The sequence below is a fragment of the Acartia tonsa genome, chromosome 4, assembly GCF_053477335.1.
Source record: "Acartia tonsa isolate MP-2025a chromosome 4, ASM5347733v1, whole genome shotgun sequence".
Lineage (NCBI taxonomy): Eukaryota > Metazoa > Arthropoda > Copepoda > Calanoida > Acartiidae > Acartia > Acartia tonsa.
Genome location: NC_137263.1, coordinates 32823285 through 32848555, shown reverse-complemented (window position 1 = coordinate 32848555; position 25271 = coordinate 32823285). Strand labels below are relative to the sequence as shown.

Sequence of the window (25271 nt, the reverse complement as noted above, 5' to 3'; positions counted from 1 at the left end):
TGGTGTATCTACAAAAAACTAACAATTTAACAGCTGTTTTTGGCACATCCTCACGTAAGTCCACTGATAGTCAGATTTGGAATAGTCCTATCAATTTTAAACCTTGTATAATAGTGCAATTATAAAATTAGTAATTCCAGTTAAAACTTTGATTTATATTATTTGGATAAACTTTAACATAACATGATCCATATAATTACTTATTTGTTATGACCATTCCAACAAGGATAAGATACAATCCCTTTTATTAGTTTCTTGATACTTTAAGAAATAACTGATTCAATTCTATTATGCGTGAAGTCTGTGTTTGCTAATATTCTTTTTCGTATTCTTGAATGAAACACATTTTTTTTAGAATATTGACAGATTGTCATTTTGTTAGATATCTTCATATAGCAACTAAGAAAATAATTAAAGTAAAATTAAGTTATCTTAATTTATGACAGAGAAATATATCTACGGGGTTCTGTTAACATTTGATTAACATAAACCAACCCAACCTAACCTAAATTCGCATTAGGAAAATTTTTTTTCTCTCAAGAAGTTGATTTGTGGTTCATTTGTTATATAAGGGAAACAATTATAAGTATTAATTAGTATTAATGAATTTTCTAACTTACCTTATACTGATAATGTGTCTCTGCACTTTAGTCAGATTTGACGAGCTTCGCTTTTTTTGGATGATGTCAAATGTCATCCTTGTTTTTGGAAATTTTATCATGATGAAATTTTCTTTAGGCCGTTGGCAAAACGATGGTTTAAGGTTATAAAAACTTGTTTCTATCTTTTTAGAAAGCTATTTCTCTATTTGGTGTATTCTTTAATCTTTAGGATGCAACAAGGATCATTATATTCAAAAGTAGCGAAAGCAATCACATATATGCCTATTCATTTCTAAATTATTATTATTATTTCCGAAGCTAATCTATAAAAAATGTTGTGTTCGTACGTTCAATTGCACAAACCGACTTTTATATAGAGGCGTGTGTTTCCACCCACCTTGCAATTTTTTTGTTGGGACACATCCACTAGGTTTTTTTCCTCTATGCCAAGAGTCTTTACCCCACTGATACACCCTTGATTTTAACAATTATTTTTAAGAAGGTCTATTTTTTAAATGTAAACCCAAGGAGATTTTTAAAACAAACTATTAAATCAACTTTTAGAAGCAAGATTTTAAGTGTTTTGTACTTTCTACAGTTGTGTACATTTTCGGATTAATAGATCCCTGTGCCCACTTTGATACAAGCAGAGACTATCATGAGACTTGACCTAAAGAGTAGCTTCACACCAAAAAGGTAAAATTTTAAGTGAAAAAACAAGTTGTTCAGAACTTTAATTTGAGCCGTAAACGACCAAATCCAAAGACAACGTTTTTAGAACAAAACAAGGATAACAACATCCATAAATAGCAAATCACATAAAAACAGGTATTGACAAACGGTGAAAGTGAGTAGTAGAGCAGAATTGTTCATTGATCATAAAAATAAATTATGTAGCATGACAGACAGACAAACGGACGAAGTAAATTATATACGAAATGCTCATTGGTGTAGTAAATCTTTAGTAGTATATCTTAACCAGGAACCGCAAAAATCACGTTTCTACATTTCGAATTATAGAGTAAATCCGCTATTAAAAACAAGGAAGCAATTTTGTTATAAAAGACCATATATAGGCAAACTATCTATAATACAAAGTAGCTTGATGTCTGTCCGTCCGTCCGTCTGTCTGTCCGTCCGTCTGAAGCTTAAGATCTCGGTAACCACTGAACCGATTGGATTCTACTCTTCAGGGTATATACCTATCGGTCCTGTGGTGGTTTTAAGCTATTTTCTTGGGGTGTGGAACACCCCAAACCCCCCCAAAAAAAATTTTTTCGTATTTTTTTCTAATTTTAATGTTTTTTAAGTTTTTATATAATTTATATATGTTTTAAATTTTTTATATCTTTTTATATCTTTTTATATTTTTTTATACTTTTTTATACTTTTTTATATTTTTTATATTTTTAGTTTTTTTTCTTCTTTTTAAATTTCTTTTCTTCTTTTAAACTTTGTTTTTTCAAATTAAAAAAGATTGTGAAACCTTCCTTCTCGTGTAGGGGCGAAGCCCCAAAAAGGCTAATGGCAAAGAAATTTTTAAAAACATGAAAAAAGAAAATAAAATCGAAGGGTTTAGAAAATATAAATTAATATAAATAAATATAAACAGTTATAACAAGTTATAAAGAGTTATAAAATGTTATAAAGAGTTATAAAAAGTTATAAAAAGTTATAAAATACTGAAAATATCTAAAAAAATGTAAAAAATAATTTTTAATTCTCCCCTGAACCTTTAGGGAAAAAGCCCCTAGAGGCTAGGGGCGAAGCTGCTAGTATTTATAAAATGTAGAATATACGTAGATATTATAACAGGAGAAAAATTGTCGTCAATTTAGCTTGATAACTTGCTAATCGTTTATTAGTCAGTTTTCTCATCAAGTAGGAGGGGAGGTGATGGGGTAAATAGTTGGATGGGGGTTATTTTAGCCAGCCGCAAGCATTGCTTTATGAGAGTATGTGAAAATGCAACATCCAAGTAATAATATATCGATTTATTTTTATGAGCATCAGAAAATGTTGACTTTAGCATATCGTTAGAAATATATATATGGTTCTCTGCAGAAAAAATTTTATTCTATGCCCATCTCTTAATGAAAGACATTTTAGAATAGTTATTTATCTTATCGTATTATAGACAGCGTTCCGCGGAAATTCAAATGAAAATTAGGCCTCTCGGGTATAACAAAACTAAAATTAATATTTTAATTCTTATTTCAAAATTCGTTGTCTGCAATACGATGCCATTTATAATTTTCCAGTATGACTGAGGATCGGTTATAATCCAACAGATATTAAAATCGCGAATCCAAACATTTTCCGTCGTCTTCCAAGTATAAATTCCAAAAAAGGTTTCGTGATTTTAGTTAATTTATTTTACCAAAATAAAAAGTTTATAATGAAGTTAAAAAATAAAGGATTTGAAGTAACATTTAATATAATCATTAGAAAAATCAATGATAAACAATTCAACTATGTAAAAACAAAAACTTTTAAGTTGAATTTTATTTTAATATGGAAAATATTTATATTTTGTATTACAAAACATTCACAAAACAAATTATTTCATTGATCTCTTGAGCTTGGCTAGAGCAGCCAGTCTCTGGTCCCTCCAGAGCCTCCTGTTGTACAGCTCTGACTCCGGGACTGTCGTGCACATCATCGAGTGGATCTTAGCCACTGTAGCTTTGTCCTCCTCACTCTCTTGTCTAAATGTATATAGATTATAAAAGTGGATATTATGAAATAGGAAATTTAATTAGGGGGGGGGGTGTTATTTCAGCCAGCTACAACTTTTACTTTATTAGAGTATATTATTAGAGTATCTGGTGTAAAATCTAAAATAGAGAGATAACGTGGAAACATATATGAAAAGAAGAAGAGACAGAAAAGTATAGAAAGCCAGTTAAAACATATGTAGCTAGAAAGATAGATAGATAGATATGTAGTTATAAATGTAGATAGAGAGATAAATAGGTATGTATATAAATATGTAAATAAATTTACTTCCAACAAGTAGGAATAGGTCCAGAGTCGGAGGAAACATCGTAGATAGTTTCTCCATATCTGTCACAGTAGTTCTGGGTACCCTCCGCGTTCAAGTGGATGGTCTCCATGGGGCCCATGAAGGCGTATCTCATCCCCATACCATCCTTCATCACAACATCAAGATCCTGGGAAAAAAATATCTGGCATTTAAACGGTTTTTCTTTTTTTACAGAACTATGGAAAAGTTAATTTACCATAAGATAATAACTTCTGCGGGAAGGGATTAACAACAATGTCTTATTTATTGTTTAACTATTTGGCCAAAATCCAAAACCACCCCTTTGTCAGTGTATTGTAATCTTTTCGGTCAAGACATTCCACTTACTCTTACTGACATATCTAATCTTCTGTATTTTTTACATTATGAAGGCCGAGATTCGATCCCTTGACCACCTTTGTTTTACGCTACAATAGTCCAATTTACTACCTGGGGTGTAACAACATTATCCTTGATGAGTCTAAAACATTCGTTGAGAAGTGCATACTGCATTCTGTTCAGTACAAAACCGGGTAGCTCCCTAAAATTAATTTGGGGTATGATTATACATTAAATAAACCAACTTATCCTACTTGACCTAACCTAAGTTTATAATTATTGTACCTGGAAAGGCTGACTGGACCCTGGCCCGCCTCTGCCATGATCTGCCTGGTTGAAGCCCTCGTCTTCTCGTCTGTCCAGGGGGCGGGGACAAGCTCTACCATGGGGGTGTGGTATGGAGGGTTGCAGGGGTGGGCTACTATAAATCTGGCCTTGTTGTTCAGATCAGCTGATATCTTGCTAGGAACTAAATATTTTAAAGAAAAAATTCATTTAAAAATCGCTGGGATTGGTTGTCACTACAGAGACAAAATATAGCTTTCCTATAGCACATTTCAGAACACAGTAATAGTGTCTGACTGATTATGACGTAACAAAAAAAATTAGCCAATGAGAGGCCACTATAAATTTTACCATTGGTCAATAACGGCCTCTCATTGGCTAATTTTTTTTTGTTACGTCATAATCAGTCAGACACTATTACTGTGTTCCACATTTCAACAGGTGTTTATAATTAAAGATAGAAGTTTTTTTTAAGGAAAGGCAAACATGCAGGTAATCACTAAATATACAGCAATAAGTTACTTTGTAACTTAAACATCGCCCGACAAATGTTGGTAAAATTACCGTGTGAAGCACCCCACCCCTTATTTAAAATAAATTTAAAATAAATTGGGGTTATTTAGGGCCCCCCTGCTGGAATTAGGCTTTGAAAAAGTAACTCACTCTTGTTTTCAAAATAGGAGTGGGGGAGTGGGGATTCTGTGCTTTGTTCTGTGGAAACTTTAAGGGAAATATGTTTTATTTACCTATGCAAGAAGTAGAAGAAGCAAGAATAGTTTCACTTCCAACAAATTCGTCAATTTTCTTCCAAACCTTGATCTTTAGCTCCAAGTTTTCTGGGACGCATTCCTATGACATTAATAGTTGATAATAATACTTGTATAGATATTGGACTAGAAGTACTATATTGGTCACCCCCTGTACACATCATGTTATACCTGTATATATACACACCCCTGTACACACTCCTGAAGGCTGGAAGTGCCAGATATGAGCTGTGCTTGTTGTTCAGCTGTCAAAGTGTCTCCGCGCAAAGTGCCTTCAGATTCAAATTGCTTTAGTTCCCTATAAAAAGAATTAGGGTAAAGTAAAGGGAGAATGTTCACTATATATGTAGAGATCTAATCACTAGGTCCTTTGTGATAATGTTACAGAGCAGATGTGCGTAGAAAATCATGTCTTATCGTCATAGGAAACGTCCCAAATGTCAGATCGAAAGCAAATATTTGAAATTAGCATAGCATTTAATAATGACTATGGAGTTATGAGTTCACATTATGTAAAGGTTTAATGTCTAAAGGGTGATTCTATCATGCATAGATTTAATCCTACCTTGCAATGGACTCAATGGCAGCAGTGACCTGCTTCTCCTCCACGTCGTACAGAACAACGTTGTAGCCGACACTGGCAAATATCATGGCCCAACTCTTGCCAATCAGCCCAGAACCAACTATACCAATCTTACCCTTAGACTCCATTATTCTGTAAAACATGGATAGACAAGTTCAAAACATGCAGGGATCTTGAGGGATGGGACTATTGATAAAATCAATATACTCCTCCCTCCAATCATAATTAACAAAATTACTCATTGAGTAAATTAAAATCTTTGTTTACAAATTATAGACAGGCCTATCATACATAAACAGATATTTTTAAAATCAATGGAAAGTTCCATTTTTTTATACATCAGGTTATTAACTTAAGAGTCCACCCGGTAAACATATAATTTAAGTTTGATAAAATACCTGTATGAAAGGTTTGCCTTTTATAATTGCTTTGTATTAGTCTTCAATTATGCCTTTTATTTTATCAAAATTATAATAAAGGTATGAGCTAAGACAGCCCGACAATTAAATTATATTTGTTGATTTTTTTCTCACTTAAAAGCTTCACTTAAAAACTATAGATATTGAATATACGTAGATATTATGACAGGGGAAAAACTGTCTTTAATTTAGGTTTTTAACATGGACATCACTTATTAGTCAGTTCCTTCATCCAGAAGGTGGGAAGGGGATGGTTTAAAGCGGGGAGGGGTCGTTATCTTAGCCAGCTACAAGTTCACTTTATATGAGTACATGATAATGTACGATCCATGTAATAGTAAATCCATTCTTAAAACAAACATAAAAAAAGAAAAATTGCAAAATGAAATAATTTTTAAGTGTACAAATAAAAACTCCCTTTAAAACTAAGAACATATGTAGCAAACAAACACAGACAATATACATAACATTAAAGATTTTAATTGAAAAAGTAATCGAGTCAAAAATATTTTAAGGCATGTTAAAATCATCCTTTCATTCTCAAACTTCTTTGCGTAACAACTTAATGATTTTACCATAAAGTCTATAAGTCCAATTTTTTTACATACAGCATGAATAAAATTATCCCATTGCATTTAATAGATTTTTGAAATAATGATTCCTGGGATGATAAGAATATTGGTAAAGCATCTATATAAATTCGTCCTAAAACGATAAAATTGTTAGGTTTCAGCAATTTTTATAATTGTTATGTTTGTTTGTCAGTAGTCTTGTAGAGCTTTCTTTTTTTTCAAGACATTTAACTTTTCATTTATTTGCATAAAAAAAAGAAAATAAAGTCACAAGTCAAAATATAATTTATATAATCTATGTGGTGGCATGGAAAAAGCTATAATAATTTTGTCTTCACATTAATGATCTGCAAAAACATGATTATGTAAGTCTGATTGTTAATAAGGATCTTAATTAAATTATTTGTATTTTATGTAACTAAAAACGTCTGCTCTTTACAATCCATTCTGTCCGTATGTACAACCCAAATGATGTGATATACTCGACCGCTGTACTTGACTCTCAGGCTACTGAAGATTCCCATGAACAATAAGCAGTCGTCCTGTTCGTCTGGCTAAAGGCGTTTATGAAAACTGCCTTTCAATGTGGGGAATATGAGTTTTATTGTTGCTATTTGAGGTAGTGTTATAAAATATCTAGGATTTATTTATGACATATAAATAAGTTTTTTTTTAAACAAAGATGAGAACATCCATGAAAGCTAAGCTTAAAAATCAGATAAGAAATATCGAGTAATATCGCCAAAAACCATATTTAAAATGGTCACACGAACTTGATTATATTGTTGCTACACTTTCTATCAGACCTAGTTTGAAATTGATGGGGAAATTCTAACATGCCTAAATTAGCAAAAAGAACGAGCCTTTATGTGATGATTGTCGGGATCGGAGTCCAAATGTAGAAAAATTTAGCTTTTAAAAACTTTTAAGATTCGAACAAATATTTGTTGGGTAAAAGCCACATTTTATAATTTTGTTTAATATGAAAACTTGATTTACTAATAATTTTCTTGTTGTATCGAGTTCAAATGTTATGATAACAAACACTCATATGATAATAGTTATTTCTTGTATCGTATTATAAACGGCTTTCCGCGGATATAGAATGTACAGTTATAAGATTAAAACTAGTTTTTTTAGCCCCGTGGTGCCGAAGGCACCGGCTAAAAAAACTGGTTTTAATCTTTTGATTGTACATTTCTATATTCGTAGAAAACTGGATATAATACGATGCTAGACATAGTTTTTTCGTATGGATGAGAACCGGTTCCTATCCACCGGATTCGAATGAATACGAGAAATATGTTTACATTTAACAAAGATGACAACATCCATAAAATGAAAGCTCTAAAATTAGAGGGCACGATAAACGTTAAGTGTTAAAACGTATTAAAGGATAACTAAATTGTATGTAAATTTGTTGCAAAATGGGTTAAATACAGGATTCCATTACATTTTTAGGATTTTATTATAGAGATGCTTTGTTTATATCATTGTACCTTCTTGTCCTAGGACTATTTAAAAAAACACCAGATGAATAGAATAATTATATCATATGAAAAATTTTAGCCAAAAAAGATAGAAATAAACATGTTTTAAAAATTTGTTGCAAAATTGATTACAGGATTCTATTTAAAGAAATACCTACATTTTTAGGATTCGATTATAGAGATGCTTTGTTTATAACAGTGTACCTTGTCACTAACTGTTACAGGAATCATCATGATTCCCTAATTATAGGAAATCTTTGCTTTAAATATAAGTATGAGGTTATAACCACATACCGACCTCACTCTGCAACCCCACCCCAAAAAAAATAATCAACCCATTTATTTAAAACAAAGAAAACATTTGATTTATTTTTATTTTTATTTTAAGTGGACTATCTTACAAAAGTTATAAAAAAATACGGGAATAGTCCCTTTCGTGACATCGCACATTAAGGGTATTTTTAAAATGGCTTTTATAGGTTATTTTAGGTTATATTGGGTTAGGTGATTGCCCCACAGGGTTAGAGCCCCCCGCAGGGGCTAGAAATAGGAGAAAGCCTACTGTGAAAAATACGAAGAATCGCCCCTTAAGGTGCGATGTCACGAAAGGGACTATATACCCAAAAATACTTATATACAAATTACATTAAAAATAATCATCTTAAAGCAGTTTTAGGTTTAAATCACAGTTATTTTTATTGGATTGAAATATAGAAGAAAAAAATTATGATTCTACTATTTTTTATACATCTTAGGATAAATAGCAGATTCTATTTACTTACATTGATTAATTCCAAGGCTCGGCATCCGCTTTTAGCCTCAACCGTAAAAATGTCGACTGAGAAAAAAAAGCCACGAAATCTTTAGATGAAACACACAAAAAATTGCAGGTTCACTTACACGATTACTACCAAGCCTTGAAATGTAGATTTTTAATTTAGAAAATCTTTTATGTTAATTAATTACAATCATAAAATACAATAGAGAGCACCTTAATAGTTACTATTACATTATTACAGGATCAATTTGGAAATACGAAGAAATGTCTCAAACCAAATCTAATTTTGTGCCAGAGCATCATGCATGCCCAGTTGTTTTAGAACTTGACATAAACCAGGGCTCTGCAGCCCTGTAATTTATTTCCTGTGCAATAACTGCTCGCCTCGTTTTATTGCACTGCAGCATTACAGGCCTAAATGACCATTAGCATCACGTTAACAAAATATGGCCCTACTTATATTAGAAATAGTGTACATATTTAATAGTAATAATTTTAATAATAAACTTAGCCTTATTAATCACAATATTCTAAGTTTATTTATATCTTTGTTTATTACATTTTTTTGGTATGCCTGTCATCGTTAGACTATCAATCTTTTAAAAAATGCATTCCTTCGCTTTTCTCGACTTGATCCCTTATTCTAAACTAATTACAATATTTTTCTACAAATATATTATTTTTTTTCGTTGATATGTATTGAGTTTCAAATAAATTGCCATTGAAGTTGTTTTCATTAATATATTGGTTATGTATTTTTCTATTTGCTGGATATATTTATGTAATTGTTAGCAATTATCAAAAATTTTACAAAAAATGAAAAAGAATATAAAACTTTAAAAAACACAGTCTTTATAAATACAGGCTTATGGTAATGTTTGAAAAAAAACTGTTTTACAACGTTCAGTAAAGCCTAAGCTATGAATATGAATCAGGAATCACTTATACTTTAAATCTAGGTATGTTGGTTTGTATGAGTCTAACGTACAAGAAAACCAAGTTATGGAGTATCTGTGCTACTTAAACTATATTTAATATGACATAACTGAAAGAACTAAACTGGCAAGAGTGATGGCATATAATGACATGGAGATATAATTACACCCACTGGAGAAATCTCTGGGCTCTGGCACACGTGAAATATCTTTGGCTGGGTCGTCGGCAGAGGTCCAGTCTCCCATCTCCACCAGAACTCTGTTCCTCCCCACCCTTTGCAGTAACTTATCAACATCACCAACCTCTTCTTTGTCCATTTTCTTTTTGGAGACAATTATAAATCTTGAAGAGTCATCCTTTAAAAGTCTTGAGATTTGCTCCACAGATTCGTCGGACTTGAGCATGCCAGCTCGCACGGAAAAGCCGACATTGTTGAGCGGCTTTGCTAGTGCCAGCATTCGGTCAACTTGTGTACGCGTGTACTGTTCATTTGTAATGTAATAATCTGGTAGGATTTCGGTTATTGGTTCCTTTCTGGGGGGTCGGTAGGGACGTCGTGGAGAATAGGGATCTTCAATAGCTTTGTCGTTATGACCGTTGGTTTTTATCGCGGATAAAAGGTGGGACACTACAAGGTGGGCAAAAGAGTGTTGCGGGTCGCTGGCGGTCATCTCCAGCTTGTTCACAATAATATTCAGGAATCTTACGTCGGTGTCCTTAATGGTAGTTGGACTGAAGCGCAGATTTTCAATGATCCTGCGCACACGTAGCAACTCAAAGCGCGTGAGGGAGGTGTTGTCGGCCAGGGACTTCCAGACCTTGTCGTTGCCGTGGTAGGTGGCCCAGCCAAGCACTGGGGTCACACCAGGTATCTGAAAACAGTTAATTATCAATAAAATTTTGAAACTTTACAGATTTTAGTTTCTGCTGGCGAGCCATATAATAACATTTTTTTTTTTATAAAATTCATCGAATTTTGAAATCATTTAGAAAAAAAATAAGCCTCGATTCGATACATTTTAAATTTATTGGTATATTATCATGAAGATTTAAAAATAATTGGATATTTTATAATCAATAAACTTACTCAACATAATTAACTTTGTATAAAAGTAAATTAGAAATGAGTATGACTAAAATTTTCATGTATATACTTGCCTTCTTTAAACTTTACTACTACTTGTTTTATTTAATATGAGGATTTAAAACTGTAAAAAATTTACCTGAGAAATTTTCATGATGACTTGCTCTGGATCCCTGACCAGTGGCTGTGTGGACTCCTTGCTGGCCTCCAGCACATTCACCTCCACAAACACAGGCACATTGATGACGTCAGCACTCTGGCTCATCACGTCGGTCAACACATCCAAGGACTGAGGTAGGATGCTTGCGGTCATAAACTTTATGTGCAAACCTAAAATATAAATGTTTGATTTAGTCAAGTAGTTTTCTTTTAAAGCTTTCAACATATGGCTTTAACTTAGATATTTTTCATTGTTAGTGAGATTTTTCTTCTTATTTTTTAAATTTATATTTTTTAGAATTAGAGGCGTGCAGAAAAAGGGTTTAGCTTTCTTCATGGCAAACGTGAGGGATTGGATACACCCCCTATGTGTAAACTCACCTATACCCACTCAACAAGGCTCTACACCCCCTACAAACCCTCCTTAAGCAACAACAGGGGGCTTGTTCGGATTTTCAGTATGTTGATTTTGTTTGTGGTTTAAGGGAGTTATCAAAATTTCAGCGCGATATCCAGCAATGCTTATGATAAAATAACAGAATCTTTGTATATCTGTCTGTTTGTACCGAAGGCGGGGGAGGTTACCACCACCCTCCCAGGATAGCGCCCCTAAAAACTAACCTGTTCTTTTGTTTGTCTTGACAATAATTTGTTTGAGAGCATGGCTCAGTGTGAGATCAGAGGCGGGACTCGAGTCTGTGTCACCAACAATTATCGGTAGGAAATTATTCAGGTCTCCTCCTATATACAAAAATTAATTTAAGGGAAGGGACTAGATCCTGTGGCACCAACAATTTTAAGAGATCCTGCCTACACCCATGGTAAAGATTATTTTTATTTCAATTAAGTTTCTTTCCAAAAAGGAGAGATTAAATTATCATAAACATTTCGGCATTATCCTTCTAATTTTAAGTGGAGTATTTTTAATCCCCCTTTTGAGTTTAAAACCTATTAATAATTCTTTTAAAGTTTTAATTTGGGTTTAAAAAGGTTTGGGAGAGTAATGTAAAGTTTTTTAAGGGTTTTAAAAAAATAAATAAGGCGAGGGGTGGTTACATGTAAGTATGATTTGAATGGGAACTGCAGGCCCAGCGTTTCCTTGGGGTTAAAGCTTCCCACAGCACAGGACCAAAAACAAGTTTTTTTTTGTGGAGGGGTTACGTGTGTTCTACTTGTATATTATTAGGATTCTACCAACTTTTCTACCACTCCTCAAATATTTAGAAAACTTGTACGAAAATTTGTGGAGGTGTTATAATTTTGTAAAAACAATATTTTAATTAATATTTGTCTACTGCATTCCAAATCTCTAACAAAAAATCGTGCAGTTATTTTATCAACATTTAGATATTTAGTTAGAATTCATTAGAATATCGTAATGTCGAAAGGAAAACTTTAAATTCAATGTGTCACTGTCAACTAATTTTATCCAGGGAGGGAGGGGACATTGTACTGTTTTTTACACTAGTCCCCAAAGTTTTATAATAACGTTTTCTTATTTGTTGGCATAACAACTTTGGGGACTTTTATTGTATTTTGATTGGTTGGTTCATTAATGTCCAAGCGTTTCAACCAATAATTGTAATATAAGGAAGGGGTAATTTGTGTATCATCATTGGTATATGTACATTAATTTATAGGCCAATGTCTTATTACTTTTATATCCCTAAATTTTAACCAGGACCTTAAGGAACAAGTAATTGGACGAGATATTGATGTTCAGACCAATGATGATAAACAAAATAAATTTAAAGATATTTATTACTTGACACTACTAGTTTGAACCAAGCAATCAAAATTTAAAAAAAAGGACTGACAATTTTTAAGTCAACGAATGAGAACATTTCATTTAAAAACTTTGGACACCAGTATACAGGGTGGGGCAAATAAGACCGGACAAATTCTAACTTCTAAACAAATAAACATAAAATCGTCAATTTTAAAGCTTTTATTGAATTTTAAAATCTGGCAAGCAAAATAGGTATATGACTAGTAGATAATTCAACAAAATCGCCGCCAGCCTCAATCACCGCCTCTACCGGCCTCCTCAACCGCCGGCAGGTCCAGGTCAAAATTTACCTGTCCAAGCTGGGGTAGTTCTCCTTGATAGTGGCAATGAGGGAGGTCTTTGTGGTATAAGCACATCTATTGGTGCATGCTTCAAAGTAGCCCTAGGCCCAAAAGTCCATTGAATTAAGATCGGGCTGCTGGGAGGCCACATTTCCTTAGGAACATGAGTAACCGCCAAATTGACAAAATCCATATTTTTGCTCTCATTTGGGCTAGGATTTAGCTACAGTGGGCTTTAAGTACTCAAAATGCGTGTTTCGATGAGCTTAAGACACACACAAATTTTTGGGTCAAATTTCCGGATCAGTAATATTTGACATAATATCATTTAACATAAATTCATTTCACATAAAACATTTGACATAAAATCACTTCACATAAAGGTACATTTGACATAAAAACATTTGCCATAAAGGTACATTTGCCATAAAGGTACACTTCACATAAAAACGTTTCACATAAAGGTACATTTGACATAAAGGTACATATGATATAAAGGTACATTTGACATAAAGGTACATTAGACATAAAGGTACACTTGGCATAAAGGTACATTTGATATAAAGGTACACTTGGCATAAAACATTTCACATAAAGATACATTTCAAAGTCTACCCGAGGTTGTCATATGTTTATATGAAAATATTTTTAGAAGATTTTTGAATTTTTTTTGAAGATTTTCCATTTTTTTTAAAGATTTCAGAAATTTTTATTTATTATTAAAAGAAAATCTTCAAAAAAAATTCAAAAAACTTCTAAAAATATTTTAATATAAATATGACTGTATAGACATGGGAACTTCAGTCGTGCGAGGCTTGTGGTGCAGAACTGAGATTCTGTACACCGGTTGCCATGCTCGGGGTACCTTTATGTGAAATGTACCTTTATGTCAAGTGTACCATTATGTGAAATGTACCTTTATGTGAAATGTACCTTTATGTCAAATGTACCTTTATGTCAAGTATACCTTTATATGAAATGTACCTTTATGCCAAATGTACCTTTATGCCAAATGAGTTTATGTGAAACGTTTTTATGTCAAATGAGTTTATGTCAAATGATACTTTATGTCAAATGTTTTATGTGAAATGAATTTATGTCAAATGATATTATGTCAAATATTACTGATCCCAAATTTCCAACTCCTTCCCTGTCGGGCACTACTGTTTGTGATTTCTTAAGGCTCAAAATCTTGAAAAATCGATCTCATTTCGGCTAGGATTGAGCTAAAATGGATTTAAACACAACAAAATGTGTGTCTCAATGAGCCTAAGACACCCACATAATTTGGGGTCAAGATTCCAACTCCTTCCCTATCGGACCCTACGTTATATGATTTTGCGCATTAACCACCGGCGTGTTTGGAATCTGCCTTGTTGAACATATGCGCGGCCAGCTCGTTCTACACGTCTGTATTCGTCCAAAAATTTTTTTGTGCTAAACGGTCATTACCTAAGATTTTTATAGTGTGGTCAAACGTCCTGATTGGTCAAGTAGTTTTGGCGCTATGGCCGTTTAAAGTTTGTCCGGTCTTATTTGCCCCACCCTGTATATAACATTTAAAGCCCAATGTCCCCACCTGTCAGGATTTTAGCAAAAAATTTAAAAGTTGCTTTTATTTACTACTAATTTGATTAAAATAAGACATAATTGTCCTGGTTGTATAAATACAATATCTAAGTAAAAACGTATCATTTATTATTAAATTTATATTTATTCCAGGGATGAGAAAAATAAAACAAGAGCTTTCAAAATATTATAAAATCAACCCTTAAAATTCTTTATCTTCTAAAGACTATGAAGATGACATTGTATTTTTTATTATAAAAATCCAAAAATTCTCCCCCTCCCCCGTTTCTCTGATTTTTTCTGCATGGTCTACTCTATCTGAAATAAATCTTTTTCTCTCTTTAACTTTAATTTTTGTTGCGATTTATCATACATGCAACGACAACTTTAATTACTTTACCAGTATGTCTTTGAAACCGATTAATATCCGCTGGATTAGAAATATTATTCTATGAACTCTAAACTATAATTATTTCCAGGATGGCCATTGGACCGCTTGATATCCTAAATTTTAAAAACGTGTTCTCAGCCATACCAGATAATCATGTATCGTATTTTAGACAAAATTCTATAATTGGATAAAAAGTTCAAAATTAATTCCAATTTTTTAACCCGGCCGTTCGGTCCCTATCGGCTTACAAAACTGGAATTAATTACTTTTTTATTTTTACTATCCAAGGAAAGCTGTCTTTAATACCCTGCGATAAATAACAATTCCAATATGCGAATACAACACCAGATAAAAAAATCTCTAATACAAAGTAGAACGATGAGTGTCTGTATGTTAGTCTGTCAGTCCAATTGAAGCTTAAGATCTTGCTAACTATAGAACTGATTGGGCTCTTATATGAAAAAAAAGTGTAAATGACATTTCGATTTTTTTTTGCATTTTCATACAAGGAATTCTTATGCATAGCTGATTCAATAGTAATATTAGTTTAGGTGGGGCTTTTAAAATTATAATTGCATTCATTTTGAAATGCGGATCTACTCAAAATATTTTTTTCCGTAGGTCACGGGAATTGTTATTTAAACGACTAAGCTTAAAGATTGATGGCTGATATTTTAAATAAATTTTCTTTTGACTTTTAAATCTACTGTATAAACTCACCTTGTCCGTCTGTCTGTCAAAAATGCTATGGAGACAATTTTAATTTTAGTAGGGAAATAATAATGCTTTGCTACTGATTATGGTATTATCCTTGTTAAGTCGCGGTTAGATAATATTTCAATAATTCATATATGTATGATGTCTTCAATAGGGCTCTATTTCTCAAAATTTTGTATTTCTTGATATAATATTTCAAATGTAATTAATATAAGTTAACTGTATGAATCAATATTGTTTTGTATTTATGAGCTTTTAATTTAATTATCACAATTATAGGTAATTTTTAAAATTCCAGATTCATATCATACTAAAGACATTAAAATGACTTTAAATATTGTTATTAAGAATACCTGTATGTAAAAACTGAGTACCATTATCAACAGAAACTTGAACTAATGAGAAACCTTTCTCTATGGCAGATTCTAACTCACTCCTGAAAATCAAAAATTTCATATTAATAAAAATATACTAGAATTTTTTAAAAATACAATATATAGGATTTAAAATGTTAAATCATTAATAAAAAGATTTTTAATTCCAGCTTAAGACATTGAAATCGAATTTTTATTTATATTTAGCATAGGTATGGATAATGATATTATTATTTGTGATTTGAAAGGCAAATTATCATATACTTGACAAGGCAACGCTAACAGGAACTATACACAACACAGGGAGGAAGGAGACATTGGAAAGTAAATTACACTGGTATCAAATGAAATATATCTGCTTTATAGTATTTTTACTTTTACTTTTACTGAATTTTGATTGGTTCCAAACTAGTATTGTTTAAACTTTTCATCAAAAGATTTAATCCACAAAAGGGTAATTTTGTTTAACGTCATGGGGATGTATAATGTATATCTTATCCCTTAAAATCTCTGATTATACACCACTCCTAGAATACTCGCGGATGTGATTGTATAGTTGTGCAAACCTTACACCCATCCTATTTACATCAGGGATAAGGGAACTGAAATATCATATTTTTTAGTTAACAGTCTTATATAGAATCAGTGTGTGGAGGAATAATTTAATTCATTTACCTAAAAATTAAGAGGTACCAAAAGACTCTTACACATAGAAATTATGCGGTATAGTCGTTGTTCTATCACTACTAGTAACCCGAAGCTACCAAATGCTGTTTTGCCAAAATTAGAGAACCCCCCAAGGTTTCCAAACTTTCCTTATACTGTGATGTAATGATTCTTTCGATTTCAAACGTTGAAGGAATATGTAATGACTTCATGTTTGATTATTTATTATTTCTTAGCTGCTGCGCCCCCAGAATCTAAGAGTGAGTAGTGAAAAAGGGAAAAATAATCATTACCATCCCAAGACTTAGGTCTTAAAAAAATAGCATGAAATCACCCCGAGACCTATGTAAGGCTTTTCTAAAAAGGAGAACTCGATTAGTTCAGTAGTTATTGAAATCCCAAGCTTCTGAAAAAAAACCTACTACTTTATGTAATAGGATAGTTATAAATTACAATAGTTTTACAATTTTAACAGGTTTTTGTTCATGGGTTTGTCATCCATTATCCGTGAAAAACCTAGGCGCATCTCCATAATCTCTTACTAACATCTACATTTATAATATGACCTTTGTTATACACCATACTATAAAGGTATTATAACAGAGGTTCATTTCTTATTTATAATATAATCTATAAAGGTATTATAATAGAGGTTCATTTCTTATTTATAATATGACCTTTGTTATACACCATACTATAAAGTTATTATAACAGAGGTTCTTTTCTTATTTACAATTTGAATTGTCTTATATATGTACATTACATTAGAGGAAATGAGGTATGATAAAAAAGGCATTTGAAAAAAATGTTTTATGACTTAGCTTATCAAGCAATATTTTACATTTTGTTTTTTTGCCATTTAGTTGAAAGTACATTTTCATAATTTGATTGCACTCCCCATCAATATAATAGAACATTAATGTTAGTATGCAACATGATGGTTTGGTAGTTAAAACAAGGAAGAACATAATTTTGTTATGCATGTCCATATAGATAGAATCTTATTTGGAACAACACAAATTTTGTTTCTTAAGTAAGCAGATAATAATTAAGCCCAACATTGTATTGTAGATCTTATAAAACGATTTGTTATCTTATAACCTAGGGATCTAAAAGAATAAGACAATTTACGATAAATTTATGAATACACCCAATTGTGATAAAGAAAATTACCCTTCCTTATATAATTAAAATTATTTATGGACAATTTGTACCAACAAATCAAGTTTTTATAAAACTTTTAGGTGTTTATCTCTTTTCAATGCACATACAAGGATGTTATAGGAAGTGATATACACAATGATACACTATAAACACACCCTCTGAGTCAATTTTGGGGTCGCCTTGTCACAGTTTAAAACAGATGATTATATCCTAAAGTAACGTTGAACAAAGTAATGTATTGTTTTGTAGCAGTGAGACTATAGAACCCGCCGGACAAGAATGGCGTTCTTTCACCTCCGCATATCATTAACACATCCGATAAAGGAAGGGAGAGGACATTGGACTATTAATAGTCGTGGCATCCAAAGTTTTTAAAACACATAATATTATTCGCAGACTTAAAAAATTTGGTTACTTTTTTCGAAATTGAATTAGTGTGCATACTTTTCAACCACTGATTTAACTATATAAAGTGTATTTAGCTAATTTTGTTTATAGATCTCGGAAATTGCTGGTCAGAATGGGATCACTTTTCAGGTAAGATTTAACAATGTCTTGGAGTGGTTTTAGGCCATTTTCCTTAATATTTTTTATGATGTGATACATTTGCGGAATTGTATGCACAGCAACATGCATATTACCCATGTCAAATGTTAATGGTAAACTAATGCGCTTGAGACCGTAGTTTTAAATTTTAAAAGATGCAGAACCAATATGCTTCAAGTTTACCACTGGACCAATCGGGTCCCCATTAATGGTGAAGATTCTATTAGATTCAAGTAAGAGTTCATATTTTTTTGGAAGGATACCTCTATCCTTCAAACAAGTCATGCCTTAACCCCCCACCCCCCCCCCCCCCCACCCTACGGGAAAATAACCAAAAAATGTGTTCTTTCAGTCAATCATTCAGCTTTAGATAAAATGTATGTCTAGTAAGATTTTAAATGAATGATGAATTATTTTTCTACAATTAAAGATATCATAAGAAGTCTTTAAAAAAACACTTAGTGAATCAAAATGAAACTTGAATGAAATTTTGTATTTTAATAATAATGAATAAAGAACACGATTTCTGTGTTCAAATTGGTTTTCTAAAAAAATCTAGTAGATTCTAGTTACATTGTACAGTAAATATACACAAAAAAACACATTTTTGACACACAATCAACATCGCAGAAACAAAGCTTTCCTTCAATTAAGGTTATTAGGTCGAATTTTGATTGGAATTTGATCCAAAAATGATTGTATGATTTATTTGAAGCTCTTTATTTATAGTAAATTTTAAAATTATGTAGTTGTTTTTCTAAAGAGTTTATATACTTAGCTTGTATTTCATAATACCCTAAAACCAACAAAATCTTGTAGAAAAAAATCATCAACTAAAAGCGTTATTTGCACAAAAAAATTTTTTTTTTAGTTAAAATTGATATTATTTATTCTAGTTTGGAAAAACTAATGCCTAAAAAGCAACCTTTTATTTATGTGCACTTTTTACTAACTCTTTTGTCAATTACACAATCAAATTCAAATGATGGTGACTTTTTAATATAAATTATACCGTTTACAAACTTTGTAAACTAAAATCTCTATAACCGGGCTTTTGTGAATGTAGCATTCACATAACAACTTAATTTTGATTTAATGATTTTATGAAATGGACAGTCGGACAAACAATTAAAAGAATTTCTGTGCTACTTAAAAAAGACAGAAGAAGAAATGCATTGAAAAGAAATAATGGGTACTATCCAGAGATCCAAAGGGATAAGGCAATGGACAATAAAATAATGTGCACTTCAAATTATTATATACAAAATAACCCTTTCTGTAGATTAAAATTATTGGTGAAAAAGGTTGAATATTGCTATTCTGTACCACTTAAATAGAATTTAATACAAATAACCAACATTAGAGAACATATTTATACAATTTTAGGAACACATGTAATTTCAAGTCTAATGTGCCCTCCCTGCCTGAGAGCTGGGTAGCTCTTTAAATGTCAGAACCAAGGACAAAGTAGATGAGTAAATTATAAGCCACAAAAATTGGAGAGGGGACATTGACTGTAAATTATACTTGGACCTAAAATTAAAAAAAGATCTTTCATCCGTTGGGGACGAGGGAGGATATTGGGCTGTTTATTGCACTAGTACCCAAAGTTTTAAAATAAAGTTTGCTTATTCGTTTGCTTATCAGCTTTGTACCTCTTAATGAATTTTGATTAGTTTGTTTATAAAGTTGAGTGTCTAAACGTATAAACTACTAATTGTAATCCACAGGAGGGGTTAATTTTGTATATCATCATTGGGGATGTAAATGAATTTATTGGCTATTTTCTTGTCTCTTTATTAAAAATTTATTGAACTTTGTAATGTCCAAACTTTTCAATCCATAATTTTAATCTACAGAAGGAGTAATTCCAATAAAAATAACTGGTGATTTTCATTAATTTATTGAAATTGGTCTTATCCATTTAGATCCCTGGACAAAGTAGATTAGTAAATTATAATCTAATCCAAAAATTGGGATTTATTATTATTTGATAATGGGATAAGTGGTTTTATCGTTAGTCTCTAAATTATACTTTTATTTTTAAACACGTACGTTGCGAACTTTTATTATCTTTAAATTAAAGTTTGTTAAATTTGGAGCGTCCACACTTTTTAACCAATAATTTATAATTTTGTTTTGTAATTGGAGGTTTACATCAATTTATTTTCATTGTCTTGTCCCTTAGGGACGTAGGCATCGAAAAATATATCGGTCTCCAAAGTTTTAAAACAATGTCTCATTCGGTGGATTAAAAAATTTGGTTGATTTAGTTAATTAAATTAAATTAATAATTGGGTTTATTAACTGTATTGTCTAAAATTTTCCATTAATAACTATAATTTATAGGGGGGTTTGTACTAAAATATGTGTACATCATCTTATTTCCTTCGTCTAATACCTTAAGTTTCCCGGCAAAACTAGATAATCACATTTTGTAAGTGTCCTTAACGGGTTTACAAACAAACGTATATATTCTCGACAACTTCAGAGTAGTTTCGCTTAGGGATTTAAAGATGAGACAATGACCGATAAATTGATGAATATCCCCAATGCAATGATGACACAAAATTACTTCTTCTTAAGATTACATTTAGTGGCTGAAACGTTTGGACACTCAACCTAATGAACCAACTAATAAAAATCCAGAAAAATCCCACAAGTTGTTGAGCCAACTAATAAGAAAACGTTATGATAAAACTTTAGTTACTAGTAATAGTATATTAAACAGCTCAATGTCCACTCCCACCATTAGCTGCACTACTGAAAAGCAGCGCCTTAGGCAAAATAAATATGGGCACAGAGCATCCTTGACCTTATATCCGCAACATAACCACCAACACAGACAGGTTTTATACCATTTTCTTTTAATTTACTCTTATAATGTTTGCGTGTGTAGTTCTTAATGTTTAAAAATTAAGTGATCAATCTACACCTCTTTTCTTCCCATTTATCCCCAAAGCATTAAGGCCGAATTTTAAGAATTGTAAGAATAATTATTTATCTCATCGTGTTATACACAGCTTTCAACGGATATTATTTAAAATAAAAAATCATAGGTTTAAAACCTATTTTGTTATTCCCGAGGGGCCACAGGCCCGAGCTTACATAACTGGTATTATTTTAATGTTTGTGGAAATTTGTCTGTAATACAATGACATTTTTCAGTATGGCTGTGAACCGATTCTTACCCTGTGGATATTAATCGGTTTTGAAGCCATTCTGGAATATTTATTTCTTGTCAATTGTCTTCTCCTTGCGTTCCTTCATACCCACTTCCTCTGGTTTATATCTTTTTAAAGAAAATCCGTACATACCAAAGTCTTCTAAAATGTATGATAAACTTTAAAAAAAATTCACATTTATATCCCCCCCCCCCTCTCCAAACCATTTTCCCATGATTTTAGTCTTTGGAAAATCCCCTTAAACAAAAATCTAATATGAATCATAGTGACTCATAATAATAATTAGTTTTAAATTGATTTTAATTCATTATAAATGTAACAGCTACTCTGTTCTGTTCATTGATAAACTTCTAAAATTTCCATAAAATCGTAGATATGTTTTTTTTTAAATATAGGATTACACTTGTTAAAACTAGAATTACTTCTTTTAAAGTCTTTCTGAAAGATAGTACATAACTGTCAATACATAGTAGAACAATATCTTGTCGTCTGAAAAAGTTTGACATCTTTAAAATCTTACGATTTCTGCTTTTCAAGCATTAAATCTACCAATCATGACACGATTTTAATTATTTTGAATAAAAGAATCTTAGAATCAAAAAAACTTTATTATGTTGGTGCCATGTCACTGTCCAATTGTCTGAATAAATCATCATTGTTGAATGGGTAGGATGTCTGTGACTCTGTATGTCTGTCAGTAAAGATATCTGAAACCACTGTACCGACTTTTTAGGGGCTTTCATATAAGTTCTGTGCAGGTTTAATTTATTTTGAGTGAAATCCAAGCCAATAGTTGTCTATAAAACAAATGAAAAAATATATTTACCGGCTGGAAACCGAGATCCATGGTACATGGGACAAATCCCCAAGATCCCAGTCCGCACACTCAACAACTGTCAACAAGAAAAAGAGGCCGACAACAGCTGTTGTACAGCTTTTTATCACGTTAGATTTAGGCTTTTTGGACGATGCCATAACTGATAATATTTTATTTTATTGGATTTTTTTACTTTAATCTTTTTAAAATCACGTCATATTTGATGAGAAAATTGAATGTAAATATTGATATATATATTATAAATCACATATATCTTTGTTTTGTTTTTATAGTTTGTCAATCACCTTCACCCCACCGCCTTCTGGTGTAACTACCCAAGGTTTTACATCAAGCACTCAACGGCGGTGGTTGTGGCATGGGAAAGGGGTGGATATTGGTTGATGTTGTTGACAATAAGAGGTGGGGGAGATGATGAGAGGGTGAGATGGTTTCTTTAGAACTGGTTCTTGACTGCATAATAGACGTCTCTCTTTCTCTCTCACACACACAAACACACACTCTCTCTCTCCCTCTCACTTATATATCTCTCTCTCTCTCGCTATTTCTCTTTCTCTCACACGCTCTTTCTCTCTCCCTCTTTCACCCTCTGTCTCTATATTTCGCACCATTAACTCTTTATGGTGTAACCCAAAGAACTGTTGCCTGTGATTTATTAATGGATATAGAATACATGGATATTTTAAGACATTATCGTATATCTTGATAAAATATTTATCATAGCTGCTATTATAACGATACCTCCCCCCCCCCTTACCCTCGCCACTTAAAATTTCACCCCATAACCTCCCCTGACCATGGAGTAACGTATTGGCCAGTATCTGAGGACAATATTAAAATTTTGTCACAATATCCACGTATTCTATATCCATTTATTTATATCATGTTACATCTCTATCAAGTGCACCATGCGCATGGATGGATAGGTGAATGGAAGATAAGCTATCATTCTTCTTAGGTTTCCAGATGCAGAATTTTCATTTTCTGAAGGATTTTTCCTCGGTGGCAACGAATAAGAAATTAATCTGATGAGTTTTATTTCCGTTTTCATGGGTTACTTCTATAAAATATATTTTACTTTGTGATTCTTCAGCGTGCGCATGATTTTGGTTGAAAAAGGAAGGGGGAGTTTAAACTCCCCGCCAAAATAAATTAAGCCAGGCTAGGATAAACAATTCAACCCCCCAATTTAAATAATTTCGGGATGGATAAATTTTTTAGTCCCTTAAATGTAAGACTAGATATTTCATAATTTCATTCTATAGAAATGTTGTTGTAGTCTGAAGTTGACATAATAACAGCAGTAAAGTTTAACTGGGAATATAACTATGAGGGTAGTTGCAACTACCAGCATTATGGATTTTAAATAGACATGGATATATATAATGTAAGAACAATGGGCGATATATTCATATTATCATCAATATTTATCTGTAAAATTCTGGTTTCTTAGTTTATATTGCAATCTTCGTTATGTCGTTAGTCACGGCCACTTATATATTGATACCATACAGGGTAAATAAAATCATTTGATTATGGACATGTCTATATATTATAAGTCAACTATAAGCACTTTATAAGTTACAATAATGTCGCACGTCGATAGATTGACAGTAGTTAAGCCAGCTGGATATTTCATATTGTAATATTTTTGTAGTAAACATGTTTTTTTTATATAGAAAACTAATCTATAATTCACTTCGTCCGTTCGCCAGTTCGTCTATCTGTGCGGCTGTCCATCCGTAACGCTTTGTGGGCACTGTCATTTTCTCCACTGAATTTCTTCTCTGTAACTTAATATGTACGTTTGACCATACATCATTTTATAATTTCCTTTTAGATAAATGAATGTAAGCTCCGCTTTTGTTTTGATTGTTTTTATCCTTGTTTATTTAATAAATATGATAAGAAGGATATAAGCGTAGCGTAGGAGTAAAGTTAATTATGTATATCCGTATGCTTTAGGCACTAATTCAATCATTTAGGTCATTAGGAAGTTTTTGTAAATTTTGAATATGATGATAATAAAATTTTTTAATATTAGTGTTAAAATTTTTGTATTAATATTAGATTAATGAAAGGTTCAAGTTTTAAAATCAACTAAGATTCTCTAAAACAAATTTCCTCAAGCTAACTTTTAATTGAATTTATATTTTATTAATATCAAATTTAACTCTTATTAATTATATTATATTTAAAAAAAATTTTATTCAGAGACAATGGAGATATAACCTTTTTTTCATAGAAAAAAAACTTGAGAGCTTGCTTAAAAAGTCGCAAAATATTTATTATTAAAAACATATGACTGTTTGAGTTGCTAGTATAATATAAAATGGTCGACATAATGAAAAAATTTATTCAAAAAGAATTACGAAGTAATGCCTAAGGTTTGTTACAATGACGGCCTTAAAATTAAGCAAAATATATAAGAATATATCATCACTTTTCTATCAATAGAGCATGTCATATAGTCGACATAAACTATCAGGCCAAATCAAACAAAATGTCCTAGGCTGGTCTAATAGATAGGGCTTTTAATTCTTACATAAACGGACTAAGTAAATCTTAAGACGGACAAAATTCTACGCTATGAAATTTTATAGGTTTTGGTCTATGCATTAACAAAAGATAAATGTTTGGAGGAAATTAATAGAAAAAATCAGATATTACCTCCCTGGTCCCTGATTTTATCCCCATGAAACCGTCTAATATTTC

General features: G+C 31.8%; 2 protein-coding genes across 2 annotated transcripts; both read right to left on the bottom strand.

Moving 5' to 3' along the window:
• Positions 1–2954: 2954 nt before the first annotated feature.
• On the bottom strand, positions 2955–5773 carry LOC145316845 (lambda-crystallin-like). Its single transcript, XM_080157606.1, has 7 exons — positions 5584–5773; positions 5190–5316; positions 4998–5100; positions 4252–4435; positions 4078–4168; positions 3609–3775; positions 2955–3310 (listed from the first exon to the last, which is right to left on the bottom strand). The coding sequence occupies exons 1-7, from the start codon at positions 5742–5744 to the stop codon at positions 3163–3165; spliced, it is 981 nt and encodes a 326-aa protein (XP_080013732.1). The 5' UTR covers positions 5745–5773; the 3' UTR covers positions 2955–3162.
• A 2680-nt stretch (positions 5774–8453) lies between these two features.
• On the bottom strand, positions 8454–22869 carry LOC145316844 (uncharacterized). Its single transcript, XM_080157605.1, has 5 exons — positions 22548–22869; positions 16140–16222; positions 11661–11780; positions 11020–11210; positions 8454–10668 (listed from the first exon to the last, which is right to left on the bottom strand). The coding sequence occupies exons 1-5, from the start codon at positions 22694–22696 to the stop codon at positions 9892–9894; spliced, it is 1320 nt and encodes a 439-aa protein (XP_080013731.1). The 5' UTR covers positions 22697–22869; the 3' UTR covers positions 8454–9891.
• Positions 22870–25271: the final 2402 nt, after the last annotated feature.